At 30.8% G+C, this 14,526-nt stretch overlaps 1 protein-coding gene across 1 annotated transcript in view; it reads left to right on the top strand.

Annotated features, from left to right (window-relative positions):
• The window catches only part of LOC105621266 (adenylate cyclase type 6), a 101,526-nt gene extending 87,209 nt beyond the window's left edge, over nucleotides 1–14,317 (top strand). Inside the window, exons 9-21 of the mRNA XM_012202735.1 lie at nucleotides 938–1,084; nucleotides 2,342–2,500; nucleotides 2,773–3,021; nucleotides 5,901–6,060; nucleotides 6,835–6,932; nucleotides 7,191–7,276; nucleotides 8,443–8,555; nucleotides 9,282–9,428; nucleotides 10,073–10,311; nucleotides 10,837–10,975; nucleotides 12,659–12,878; nucleotides 13,373–13,521; nucleotides 13,988–14,317. Of these exons, the coding sequence (XP_012058125.1) occupies nucleotides 938–1,084; nucleotides 2,342–2,500; nucleotides 2,773–3,021; nucleotides 5,901–6,060; nucleotides 6,835–6,932; nucleotides 7,191–7,276; nucleotides 8,443–8,555; nucleotides 9,282–9,428; nucleotides 10,073–10,311; nucleotides 10,837–10,975; nucleotides 12,659–12,878; nucleotides 13,373–13,521; nucleotides 13,988–14,317 (2,236 nt within the window). The remainder of the gene's footprint in view (nucleotides 1–937; nucleotides 1,085–2,341; nucleotides 2,501–2,772; nucleotides 3,022–5,900; nucleotides 6,061–6,834; nucleotides 6,933–7,190; nucleotides 7,277–8,442; nucleotides 8,556–9,281; nucleotides 9,429–10,072; nucleotides 10,312–10,836; nucleotides 10,976–12,658; nucleotides 12,879–13,372; nucleotides 13,522–13,987) is intronic.
• The last annotated feature ends 209 nt before the right edge of the window (nucleotides 14,318–14,526 follow it).

Raw genomic sequence — 14,526 nt, 5'->3', positions numbered from 1 at the left:
GTGTAGTGCTTAAGTGAATTGATTTATGTAACACGACAATATTATAATATCATTATTAAAATAGACTACTATATTACCTCTCAAAGACTTAATGATAATGCGTTAATAATTGAGTGATTTAATTACTATTTGAGTCATATGTACGCAACTCCATCGAGACTGTTATTTCCTACGTATCACTAAACTAGATTAACATAATACACGTTATGGGGATTTGGATACGCGTGAAATATTAATATCGCCCTTCTGGCGCTCTGAATTAATTTCGTATAATATGCACCGCGTGGAACGCGACGTTACTGAATATCTAATCTGAATAAACCGATTAGCTCACGGGTTATTAGTGTCCTTACTTTTGTTGACGCGTCATCTCTCTGTCGTTTCAAATTAATTTAACACGGTATCGCATTTACCGCACATAATTTTATTCAGTGTCAAAAAAGGATAGTAGTAGTAATAACATTAGATATTTAGTTAGAAATTCAATTAAAACTTTAGTAAAGAAAACCAATAACAAAGATGAAAAAATAGCATATGTAGCATTATATTCTAGTAAATATTGGTAGATTAACATGCGGTATTTACGTAATTCTCATTAAATTGGTGTTAATATTAATACTAAGATGTAAATTTAACATGTAGGTTTGAAAAGCCACACTGTGATAGTATAAATACAGTTTTAAATGTTAAATCTACACCAAAACAGAATATAAATATAGGAAAATATTACAAAAGTTGCATGGAGTTAGAGGAAAATAGCGAGTATTTCTATACTTAAATTATATGTTACGAAAGTGATTTCCGCAAAAGTAACTTTGATTGCAAAAACCAAAGCGTAATATTTCCACGAAAATTCCTTTCTGAGGCAAAACTCCAGTCTCAGTAGTTAGGTTTCTTCGATATCATAAATCATTGAATTTTCATAAATATTCCGCAGATTTGACAGGCTAGCTGCTGAGCACCACTGTCTCAGAATAAAGCTCCTTGGAGACTGTTATTATTGCGTTTCTGGACTTCCGGAACCACGGCCAGATCACGCTCACTGTTGTGTAGAAATGGGATTGGACATGATCGATGCCATAACGTAAGTACATTCCTTCATTTCTCATATAAGAACTTTGTCAAGCTTTTATTACATATTTTGTTATCAAAGAACAATATTATTATCTTATATACATGTTGCTTTTTAAAAATCAATATATATGATAATAAATAGCTAAAACATAATCGAGATCTATGTCACGATTCAAAATGTATCCACATTAAACTATAAAATAGCAAAAAATAAATCTATTACATGTTCCATCAGCAACATTAAAGATCCATGTAATACTCCTTATCCTCATAGTTCGTTTGATAACGTACAAAGGAAACATAAAATAAAAATAACTGAAAATAGAATCTCAAAAGCTGCTGAGGGGAATAAAAATAGATAAATAAAAAGAAGAGAAAGGGAAATGAAAAAGGATAGGAAAGACACGAACTAGCAGATCAAAGTAACATCCGAGCAATAAAGATGCTTTCGTTTAGATCTACGAAACGACCACAGAACTTCCGATGGAGTTGTATCCGTGCGCTACATATCTCGTATTTTGGTTAGTTTCGTATTTTCATAAAATGCGTTTCGTCAAAGAGGAGATTTCCTTGGAGACCACGATATGTATGCTCACGACTGAGGTCGATTCGCATCGTTATGAAAGACTGGTATCTACAAGTCACTGCAAACAAATGGATTCCTCACGCGTGTTTAAATTTCAATTCAATAATCTCGTCTTAAACTTCACTATATGTTTCTCCTAGTCGAACTTAACTTGTCGGGAAACTCCGCGATCGGAACAGTTGCCCGCAAAATTTAACGTTTTGAAGTATTGGGTTGTTCGGAAAGTTCGTGCCGACTAACTATATAATTTAATAAATTTAAATTTTCTGCGTTTTCCTTCAACATCGGCACGAACTTTCCGGACAACCCAATATTTATACGACAAATACGAATAAATGCGGAAACCAAATACTAAATAAAAAAATATTGAAGAGCAATCATTGTAACTGGAAGAGTAATTATTGTTATTAGCTAACTTTAATAAATTAATTTAAAAAAAGTCAACATTTATTTATTTATTATTTATAAATGTTTCCTTCTTATTTCCATTAATAACGAAAGTACTTCATAACTTTTCCAATACTTGAAGGCTTCAAATACCGAAGTAATCACTAAGTAGACTTAATGGCAAAAAAGTTTGCTTGTTTGTTGTCACAAACAACTTGAAAGATATAGTTATTCATCTGTTACATGGCCTAATGATAGGAGAAACAATAAATTCTCACGTCCGTACCTCCGTAGATTGGTTCGCGAGGTAATGGCCGTAAACGTGAATATGAGAGTTGGTATCCATACGGGCCGAGTTCATTGCGGAGTTCTCGGTCTGAGGAAATGGCAGTTTGATGTTTGGAGCAACGACGTGACTCTAGCCAATTACATGGAAAGCGGAGGTATACCCGGGTGAGTATAAACAATTTTGTTAGTTCTTGACTAACTTGTCCTTTTTACATTAGTCTCGATTGACAATAAATTACATCGATATACTGACATAATTTCTAGTTGCTTTATTTCAATTTGTATAAAACTTTTCGGTCCAAGTTAAGTAAGTTAAGTACACAATCTTAAATAAAAAAACTATATCGCAAACAAATTGTTCTTGTTAAAAGATATTTTCTTAATATCGAATTATTATGACGAAGTTAATATTTAATCAAAAGTATAATGTTTCGCAGACGTGTGCACATCACGAAAGAAACTTTAGATTGCTTGGGCGAGTATTATGAAGTCGAGGAAGGTCGCGGGGGTGAGAGGAACGCGTACTTAAAAGATCATAATATTAGTACCTACTTGATTGTTCCCGGAGATACATTTAAGGGCAACATAACTAATTCTGGAATACGAAAAACTTTCCCGGCAAACAGTAATGTGTCCAAAGAAATGAGGGTTATGGGCCATGGTTCGCAACACGGAAAACAAACCAAGTAAGAGTTCCTATTAATAAGAGCTGCTTAATTTCTTAATCTTTGATATTAATAAATGTCACGATATTATAATCTTATTGCTTAAATAATATCCAAAAATTGCCAACATTACGAAATATTCAAATGTTAAGGTAACTCCGGTATATACAAGCGTGCAAGATTTTAATGTATTTCATTATAAATGTCAGATATAATATTAAAAAATTATAATAATTATTTGGAATAGGAGCAGTTTAAGGAAATTGTGTAAATTTCAAAATTCCACTCAACTTTTTTACATTTTCCCCTGACTTTTCCATGATCAATTTCAATTTCCCTGACTTTTCCCAATTTTTCCGGTCTGTGACAACTATGTTCATAGTAAACGAACTATTGTATGTCAGTAAAAATTACTGCCTACTACTATGAAAAAAATATTATAAATCTGAAATATTTATTTTTTTATATTAAAAAATAATTTTTTGAAATTCTTGCTTTTTTGCCGTATATCCCATAAGAGGAGGGGGGAGGGGAAGGGATATGTACGGCTCATGAAAAATTTACAAATAATGCATATAAATAAGATGTATAATGATACATTAACTTATAAAATAATGTATTTATAAAGTTTTATTAAGGAATAAGAATAGCAAATATGTATATGAATAAATAATAATTACAATCTTCCCGTTCACTAAAAATTCCGTATATCCCAAATAGATGGGATATACAAGACAACAAATTAAACATAATACGAAAGCAAAGCACTTATATTTTGCTACACAATATGCTTTACTATTCCTACACTTATGTATCATGAAATAACCACTAACTCTTTTACACGTCCTACAGTAATCATTTTATGTAGATATTGTAATTCATGATGGCGTTACTTATTACAGTGACAATTCAACTCACAATAATTTCATTAATATTAATAGCAAAAAGCTGAAATCAGAACACAATACTAATATAACATAAAGGCATAACAGAATAGTTGCGAGAAAATTACCTCCCCCCCTCCCTCCTTCTATTTTTTCTGACTTCTGCGGTGTAAATTCCAGTGCAGCGTATTTGCCGGAGTTATCCTACATAATTTTGTGGTAATTTAAGATTGTTTTCTAATAAATTAAAAAACAATCATGACTGTTATATTCTTATTACTATTATCTATATAGATAAATCAGTTCATCCTAAAAAATAAGTAATAAGTAAAATAAAAATCAACTAAAAGGGGATAAACAGCCAATTAAAAGCCTACACGGTACTTGGTGCGCAAAATTATTTATTTACTTATCGAAAATAATACGTTTCAACCGACGTTTTCGGTTCTTCTCAATGCGAAATTAATTAATTAAATAATAAATTACATACTGTAAATTACAGAATATATAATATTTAAGTCACAAATTAAAATACAAAAGTACGAAACATATATCTGGGATCATATCATCTTGTTACTGCAATGGAGTGGTTACAAAAGTGAAACGCAAGTCTAGATGTGACAGTGGTCAGTTGATAACCAATGTTCATCACCACTCGTCCTGATAAAATAATGATTGAAGCTGACAAGAGACGATCCATCTCAGTTTGTACAACAAATTAGTAAAAATCCTTGATATCAGTAAAAGTAGTGATAGCATAAAATGTAAATTAAGAAAAAAGGCAAGACTGTATAGGTTGTACACTACAAGAAATTTAATGCTAATGCCGACGTGGTGGTAACTTTCAAATGCAATAACTCGGAAAGTTCTTATGAAGAAAAGATTTGTAACCAGTGTTCTGGAAACATCAGCTCAACGTCAGCTATAAAAATATGCTATGAAAAATAGGGAGTTCTGTTTAAGATTTTTAGATTTTTGACCTTGAAGGCACTTTCCAATTCTATCCAATTCTATCTAATTCTAAGGTCCAATTAATATTATCATCTAACAACTTTTTTAAACTCTATTATCTATTTGTTTCAAACATTTTTTACATAAATCAATATTTTTTTAGATATTAGCCATTTCTACTTTTATGCATATTATAATATCAAATTTCTTGGAACTTACGATCTATACAGTCTTGCCTTTTTTCTTAATTTATCTTATGCTGTCAACTTTGATATCAAAAATTTTCACTAATTTGTGCAAACAAGAGATGGTCCCTTGTAATGTCCAATAAATTATGAGTCAAAGTAAAAACCGAATCAGTGAAATTAATTGTGTCTATATCTTATGAACGTTGAAACTGTAATTACACAACCACTGACCACTGTCATCTGGATTTGCGTTTCACTTTGTAATTACTGACTTCATTGCGGTAACAAAATGATCCCAGATATATGTTTCGTACTTTTGTATGTTAATATGTTAATATGTTTATTTTTGTATATTTGTGACAAATTAATTAACATAAACATTATGTATTTCGTAATTTATAGTGTATAATTTATTATTTAATTACGGAAAGATAAAGAGCATATACCACGAACGCCAGATATCGTTAGCGATTGATTATATTTGATTACAATACATTATAATCTAATTCCACATAATTATTAAATATATAATATTACAATATTTAATTAATTAATGTTTTCGCATTAATCGAAAGACCGAAAAGATCGGTTGAAACGTATGCGAATTATTTTCGATGAACAAATAAATAACTTTACGCACGAAAAACTCTTAATTGGTTTTTTTATTCCCTTTTGTTGATTTATTCTCAGAGCCCTATATATTTTTAAGTTATATTAGAAAATAAAAATCGTACTTATATTGTAATAATAAGTCGATTAAATAATTAACTCGTTACAAACTCGTTATATTGGAATAATTTATATCACAAATAAAAATCATTGAGTAAACTTTATGTATTTTTCAATTGGATAATACTTGATGTATATGTTTCAATAGATTAGGTTTTGGTGAAACCATCGAAGGCGAAAAAGATCCTGAAGATGAGGTGAACGAGTACCTGATGAGAGCAATAGATGCTAGAAGTATAGATCGATTAAGAGCGGAGCATTGTACGCCATTTATATTAACGTTTCGAAGACCGGATGTCGAAGAAAAGGTAACAAATTACATTACAAGATAAATAATATACTTAAAAATAAAATAGGCATAAATGATCGTATATATATATATATATATTTATTAAATTATATATTATATAAAATATATTAAATTTGTTATGAAAACAATTACAGTTATAAATTTATTTCGTCCAATAGCTTTTTTAATAGTTTCATATTATTTGACATAAAATAAATCTTAATATAAAATTATAATTTTATTTTACACACTTAAGTGAACACGATAGCGTTTATTAAAATAATTATCTAACTTTTGTGCAATATAAATTCTATTTAAATATTTTAAACATTGTTTTTTATGAATAATCTTTTTTCGAATTTAGAGATTTAATTAATTTAATAATAATATATATATATATATATATATATATGTGCGAAATATGAGCTGTAATTGCGTACTGAACTGTCCATGTATACAATTGAGTGTGACCAGACTACGCAGTAATTCATGTTAATAGAAGATCGTTTGAATTTAATTTTGGTTAATTTACTTAAACATGTATTTGAGTTATTTCGAATTTCACGTAATTAAACTATGTGTCGTTGATTGGACAGAATTATGTCGTCATTGATTGAACAAAATGTACATACATTTTTTCATTAAGAAGAAAGATCACATCAAAATTGTCTACAAAATTGTTCAATAACTGATAATAACTGATTGAAAATACTGCATTCATTAGCAGTAAACATACGTACGAAAACGTAGAGGCAATATGCGATATTGCAATTATTTAAATAACCTGTTGCAGTACTCGCGCGAGAGGGACAGGATGCTCTCGGCTTATTTTGTGTGCTCCGGTTTCGTCTACATGGTCGTTGTGGTCGCAATAGCCATCACCCTCGCCGGGTAAATACACGTACCAATAAATTCTACCTTCTATATAGTAGTGATATCTTCCTTTTACTATACTCTTGAGACCCGATGAAATACTGTAGTATTTTACTGACATTGAATTGTCCTTTATTCTAATATTTATGGGCACTTTCGCGAAAATCGTTCGATAAGTTAGCGTATAAGACGGCATAAATCTGATAACATTCGAAAAATTTCTCACAAAAGTAACTCGAGAAAAAGCGCGTTAAAATATTCCTTTTATCTTCCTAGGAGCGTATACTTCTACGTTTGCACGGCGATTAGTGTGCTGGTGATAGCCCTGGTCAATGGCATTTTATTGGCGGAAAAAAAACGAGGTAAGAACTCACAAGTGTGATACACTGAAAAAAAATATTAAATTTTAATAAACATCTGTTTGAATACACTGAGAAAAATGTATGGTTGAAAATGGACGAATCCGAAGAATCTGATTATCTAATTAACTAATTAACTATTTTTTTATTGAGTAAATATTTTTTTACTGTAAGCAAATGTTTACTTAGTATTATTCAAAAAAATTAAAATTTAATAAATTTTTTTTAGCATACATTCTCTTGAGATCCGAATAAGTGTATGAATTTTCGTTCTTCCCTCGGGATTGCAAAACTAGATATTAACAATTATTGTCTTTTTTCCCCTTGTGGTTATTATATAAAGTCACACATCTATCTACATAACAACAATTTAAATAAATCGCGCGATATGTCACGTACAACGTCGGGTCAAAACTCTCTGGAAAAGAGCCACTTCTTTTTGACCCTGACCAGGTGGCAAACTTCCAGGTCACTGCTGAAACCGTCGATTCTGATCACAGCGCACCCATTAATCTCTTCCGATGATCCTGAGAATCGTAACCTTTAATTATCCCGTTATTTAATTAGTAGTCTAGAGGCAAGTGAATAAGGACAAAAACACATAGTAGAATAAAAGTCAAATGATTGTTGTATCACTTATAAAAAAACAATTGCTCTCTCTACTTATAAATAAAATTGCTCTCTAAATTTCTTGGAGTAAAATCTTACTCTAAAAGAATTAAAATACTGTTACTATTGAAAAAGAGTGAAAAAATTTGCACTCTTAAATAAGAATGATAGAAAGAGTTTCACTCTTTTAGAGTGAGATTTCACTCCAAGAAATTTAGAGAGGAATTTTATTTATACAGTACAGAGAGCAATTGTTTTTTTATAAATGACACAATAATCAAGACAAAAAAGGAGATTTTTTTCCTTTGAAATAAATCTCTCTAAAAAAGAAGTGAAAATTTGTCACTCTTATTCAAAAGTGTAAATTTTTCACTCTTTTTCAACAGTAGCAGTATTTTACTCACTCTTTTGGAGTGAGATTGCACTTCAAGAAATTTAGAGAGAATATGTCGTATCCATTCGCCCGATTATATACATTGCCATGAATTTTCCATAAATGAAACGATCAATTAATATTTTATTTATCGCTCTTGCCCTAATTGTGCGCGTTTCATAGAGAGTGCCAAAATGGGTGAGAAGCATGGCGTTACAGATCTTTGAGAATCGCATCATCGCGCAAAGCATTGCATCCATCGTCGTGTTTCTAACATTCATCACGGTATTATCGCCGCTGGTGAGTAATCGAAGCTTAATGCAGTTATTGTTTGTATTTTATGTTAGTACACTATCTATGAAACTATCTAAACATTTCTCGTGCATCACGACAATCACTTCTTCAAAAATATATGTAAAAAATATGCATTAGTTTATTATTTTTTAGATTATTGAAAAAACATGAATATCAAAACTTAAGAAATATTCAAGCTGACAAGTATAATTTAAATAAATTCAAAAATTTTAACATTCGAAAAATCGGAGACAAAAAATCAGGAAATATAAAATCCATTAGTCCTATAAGACATTTATCACGTGTAATATTAAATAAATTTTTTTATTATGCGAATAAAGCTTTCAACACATGTTTTCTTCTCTCTCTCTCTCTCTCTCTCTCTCTCTCTCTCTCTCGCCTTTCTCTCTCAGTTTTTGAATCCAATAATCGGTCTCATTCTCCGTTTACTTCGGAAAATTCATATTAAAACTATAACACAACATAAATTAGAGCGTGCCAAGCCAAAATTTTTGGTAATAAATCGAACGCGAGCATCGATACTGCGATTAATCATACACACTACGGAATAATAAAGTTGCCATGAACGTTCGCAATTAAATCACAAACGGACGGAAAAAAATATCGGTCCACAAACGGATTGTGCATTTACTGCGGGTGATCGAATGTTTTGCATTCTCGTAGTAAAATAGTAAACAACGACCGAATTTTTATCGTTTTTTCTCGCTGCAGATCACACTGATCGGAAATGAGGCTTGCGTCAACAATAATTCGTTGCCTTTCGCTGAGGAATCGTCGGACGAGCATCCCAGCGTAATGAGAGTACCGACGAAGAATATCAATGCCCCCGGCATTTGCGATTATATTCTTTTCTGCGACGTAAGTTATATGACATCGGCGTTAAATAAACAGACAATGATTAATCGAGTCTTCGCTCGAATTTGTTATGAAAGAAACGCGAATAAAAAAAGATCAGAAATATTTTCAAAAGAAGAGACTGCACTTATGATCTCACGGCTAGAAAAGCTATGCAAGTTTAACGAACATAATCTATTAATAAAATACTAGTAGAATTCGTGCAAAATTAATATTAAATTTTATGCAGTTAACTCTTTTATTAACTCTTCCGTGAACTCTTCTTGTGCACAATATTTCACCTTTTCACTACCATGTTTCAGAAGGTTCTCGCAAAAAATGTAAAAAAAATGTAAAAATAAAACGAGATAAAATATATGCAAAACTGCAGTTGTTGTTAAAAAAAATGGAGTTTTTGAAACATCATAACGAAATTTACACAAAAATATGTTTGCTGTTTAAATTTAAATAACGAGGTACCCATATGCATTGACGAAAAAGTTAAAATAACTACAAGTTTTTAAAATTGTTACATTGTAATTAAAAAGAACGTGTTCGTTGGTCTCGTACAATTCCGTGACGTTAGAGAACTTTTAGCACGGACGTGATATACAGAGCGATTTTCACGAAACTACAGGAATTCACTGACACTCCGCAACTGATTGCAGTTGTTTCCGGTTCTGGTGATGCTGGTGATGGTAACCTGCGCGGTGTATCAGATCCTAACGTCAGTCTTTAAAGTAGCCGTATTGAGCATTGTTGTGGCTTGTTATCTCGGGGTCAGCATTTACCAGGCACTAAATGAGGACGACGTAGAACCCGCTGGAAGATGGTTGGCAGGTGTACTAGTGGTTTTCTTCATGGCCTGCCTAGTGGCACACTCTCAGCACACAGAGGCGACCTACAGGTCGAACATTCGAACATGCTTACATTTTAACATTTCGCTTCTCGAAACTTACGCAACATTAGCTCATAGATACGTCCTAAACTTGCACGTTAGAAACCTTTGAGGCCTTCGTGGAATTTCCCACGAAAGCTTTCATCTCATCACAAACAATGTCGCGGATCGGGGATCTCAGGAATTGATTTTCACAGAATAATTTCATAGTCGAAGCATGAGTCGCGTATATAGAGGTGCAAGTAATATTCAAGATATTTCAGGAATATATTGACACTTTGAAATCTAATTAAAGCAAATATATTTTACTACTAAAAAGATACGTATATATTGTTACGTGCAAATTTATGAAAATCTGCCAATTACAATGATATGTATTAAAAATACGTGACACGATACATATCAGAAATTCTAGAACACATATGTCAATATACTTCATAAAACTTTCTGAAAAACATGATATAATTTGTTAAAATATTTTTCATGGCAGAAATAGATGAAGACTATTGACATACATATTGTGTACCAATACAGATTGGATTTCCTGTGGAAGTTACAAGCGACTGAGGAGAAGGAAGAAATGGAACACTTGAAGGCCTACAATCAGAAATTGCTCGCAAATATACTTCCAGAACACGTGGCCGCCCATTTTCTGTCTACTGTCAATTCAGACGTAAGTTCTATCTGACAAACAAGTTCGAAGAAATCTTTCACAATAATTTTATAATTTTTTAAATGCACTAAGTAAAAAATAGATTTATTATAATGATTGTAAATAATTAATTAAATAATAAATAATAAAATTAAATAATAAATTGTACATGTATATTATACATTATATACATCATATACATTATATATTAGGTATGGAAAAAAATTCGTGGCGTTTTTCCCGTTACATCTAACGGGAAAAACGTCACGAACTTTTTCCCACACTTAATATTATACAATTATGTATAATATGCTATGTATATTATTATTTATTATTATGTCAATTTACTATTACATCATTTCTATATCAATAAAACAATTTGAATATTTCATCGAGAATAGATATAGATTTTTGCACAATTACTGGTCAATTTTTTTGACTCTATTATATTATATTTATAGTATTATATTATATTTGAGAAGTGAGAAGTTATACTTGAAACAAAAGAGACATAAAGATACTGGGATACTCAAAATAGCTACATTTTGGCATTTCCTATAATAAGATTAAATGATTATAGATTAACAGCAATTTAGTTGTAAGTTGGATGTATACATTATTAAATTAAATCATAGTGTCAAATTATATCTAATTTGAATTACTTTTAACCATTTATATGTCATCATTGTTTCTATTCAGTATATCGTTAATTTAAAACAATGGAATTAATTTAATTTAATTTAAGAAATTAAATTAAATTTGATTCAAATTTAATATCATTATTATTTATTAATAAATGAATTAAAACGTTAATGTGGACATTGTTTATCTTGTAATTGAAGGAATGGATTAACATTTTGCGGATTTACATTTTGACACATACAGAGAAGTTAAAAATAATAAAATATTATTTAATTTCAAGGAATTGATTTATTCCTTTAATGTCTAACAGGGTAAAATAAAATAAAATCGTATATTTTAAAGTTCATCGTAATAGAGTTAATTGAGTTTCAGCTTTCTTAGAAGCTTCGTGACAGCGACATTTTCATAAAAGCAATATTTATTCATTTCTTTGCTTTTCCATTTCTTCTTTTCCTAATTAAATCGTAAATTAATCATTAATCCTAGATTTTTATAATATAATATTGTTGTATGAAGATTATTTAGATGTAATATTCATAATTTAATTAAGGATTACTTTTAAAATTTCAAAAGTAATCACACAATTGTATATACACAAACTAAAGAAAATCTGTGACAACTGACATGTTAAATGTTAAATTGTTCAATTTCAGGTTCCAGACTGATATTCAATAGTATTTATCCATTCACCTAACTATGTCCTATCTATTTATCCAATTTGTCCTGTCCTATCCAACAGCCACATTTAATGCATGAAATTAGATATCAAATAATAATAATAATATATTGTGAATATATATGTATAGATTTCAATACCACTCTCAAAGTCCTTAAAAATAATTAAAATAAACTATTAAAAAAGTATATCAAAAGTCTATAAGAAATTAATATAATTAAAATGATCAGAACAATTATAATTATATATTATGTTTTAAAGAAATTAATATAACTATTTATAAAGTGACAAAACTAAACAAGATTATTGTAAAATATTAAGAAATATATTCTATAAAAAAAGAAGATTAAACAGACATGTCTAGAACGATGTCGATTGTTTCGCAGGAATTGTACCACGAACAATGCGACTTTGTGTGCATTATGTTCGCCTCGATACCAAATTTTTCGGAGTTCTATGTAGAACTCGAAGCGAATAACGAGGGCGTGGAATGCCTCAGACTTCTCAACGAAATCATTGCTGACTTCGATGAGTTACTTGCTGAGGAACAGTTCAAGTACATCGAGAAGATCAAGAGTACAGGCGCTACGTATATGGCCGCTTCAGGTATGTCTCTCATAGAATCCTTTTGTTTTTTTTAGTATCATTATTCAACAATTCTTTGATTTATTCCCAAAAATTGCCATCAATTTTTATATCGCTCCAGAAAAGAGTGATACTGCATTTACAATTAATTATTGAATCGATCAAAATTGGATTAAATTTAATTATGTCTAGTCGGCAATAAATTCGTAAAAGCATGATAAAATATTTTATCTTCATCGCACATTTCAATAATTAACTTTTAATTTATTTATTTGTATCACCACCGAATATATTTCCAAATTAAATTTACGAATCCAAAATTCCCTGTTTTAATTCTCCTAACAAAGTTTTTCTAGTTCCACGAGAACAGATCTAATTTCCCACGGCCACTTGATTTTTCGCGCAATTTCCTAACAATTTCCTAACAACTCAGACTCGTTACTCGAATTAGGACATTGCGATCAGAACAACGCCGTCGTGCAAAGTTCACTCTAATCTTTTTTTTGTTGCTTTAGGCCTAACGAAAAGCACATGCGATATGCGGGATTACAAGCACGTAATCGCAATGGCGGATTACGCCCTGAGAATCCGCGAGCAGCTGGCCTATGTCAATGAACACAGCTTTAATAACTTTCGCATGCGTGTGGGCATCAACATTGGACCGGTAATATTGAATAACATGGAACGAGCAATTTCACTACATCATTGCATTCTTTGTAAATAATCCGTAAATTGCATTCAGGACGGAATGAGAGAGAATCTGAAAATATATTGAAAACTTGTGTAATATAATAACTCGAAAAAATTATATCTCATATCAATTTTTAATTAATTTAAAAAATAAAGAATATATTAAATTTGATATTACTTCCTCTCAAATTTTAATATATCTGAAAAAAAATTGCCTGATATTAATTATAATTCTTTTAATTCTAAAGATGATTCAATTTTAAATTTCCATTCATATTCATAGCTCTTCCGCGATATTTTCTCGTAATGCAATTTCTCGTAATCAAATTTTGATTATTTCGTTCACATAACACTCGAACTCAGCTGCGAGAAAGAAAATCGCGGAAAAATTGTCGAGGATTCTCAAGGGAGAGACTCAATATGCAACGCGAATTGCGCAGGTGGTTGCCGGTGTGATCGGTGCCAGAAAACCGCAATACGATATCTGGGGCAACGCCGTGAACGTGGCCTCCAGGATGGATTCTACGGGCGTGTTAGATGGGATTCAAGTCACCCAGGAGGTCCGTGATATTCTGATTACTAAAGGATATCCGCTCACGTGCCGCGGAACGATTCAAGTCAAAGGAAAGGGCAGTATGATAACTTACTTCCTGGACGGACCGAGAGACAACACGAAATCTAATCAGATGGACATTACCAAGACGAATTCCAATAACAACACTGATGCCACGGAGAAGACAGTCATCAATAATAGCAGCGGGGCTGTCTGATTGGTATTGATTATTGTTTATTAATTAAACATTTAATATATTAGTGTTTTTCTAAAGTCTACTTCTCTTTTAAAAGTGAAATTTATCAAGAAATTTATAAAGTAGAAACCAGATAAACAAAACTCTGATATAAATATTATAATTCTAATTTTCTTCTGAGTTTTCAAATATCTTAATTAAATTCAACACTAAATTATTTAGAAATATAA

The sequence above is a fragment of the Atta cephalotes genome (assembly GCF_000143395.1).
Source record: "Atta cephalotes unplaced genomic scaffold scaffold00032, whole genome shotgun sequence".
NCBI classification, from domain to species: Eukaryota; Metazoa; Arthropoda; class Insecta; order Hymenoptera; family Formicidae; genus Atta; species Atta cephalotes.
Note: the sequence above shows the minus strand (reverse complement) of the source record. Positions and strands in the feature narration are given on the sequence as shown.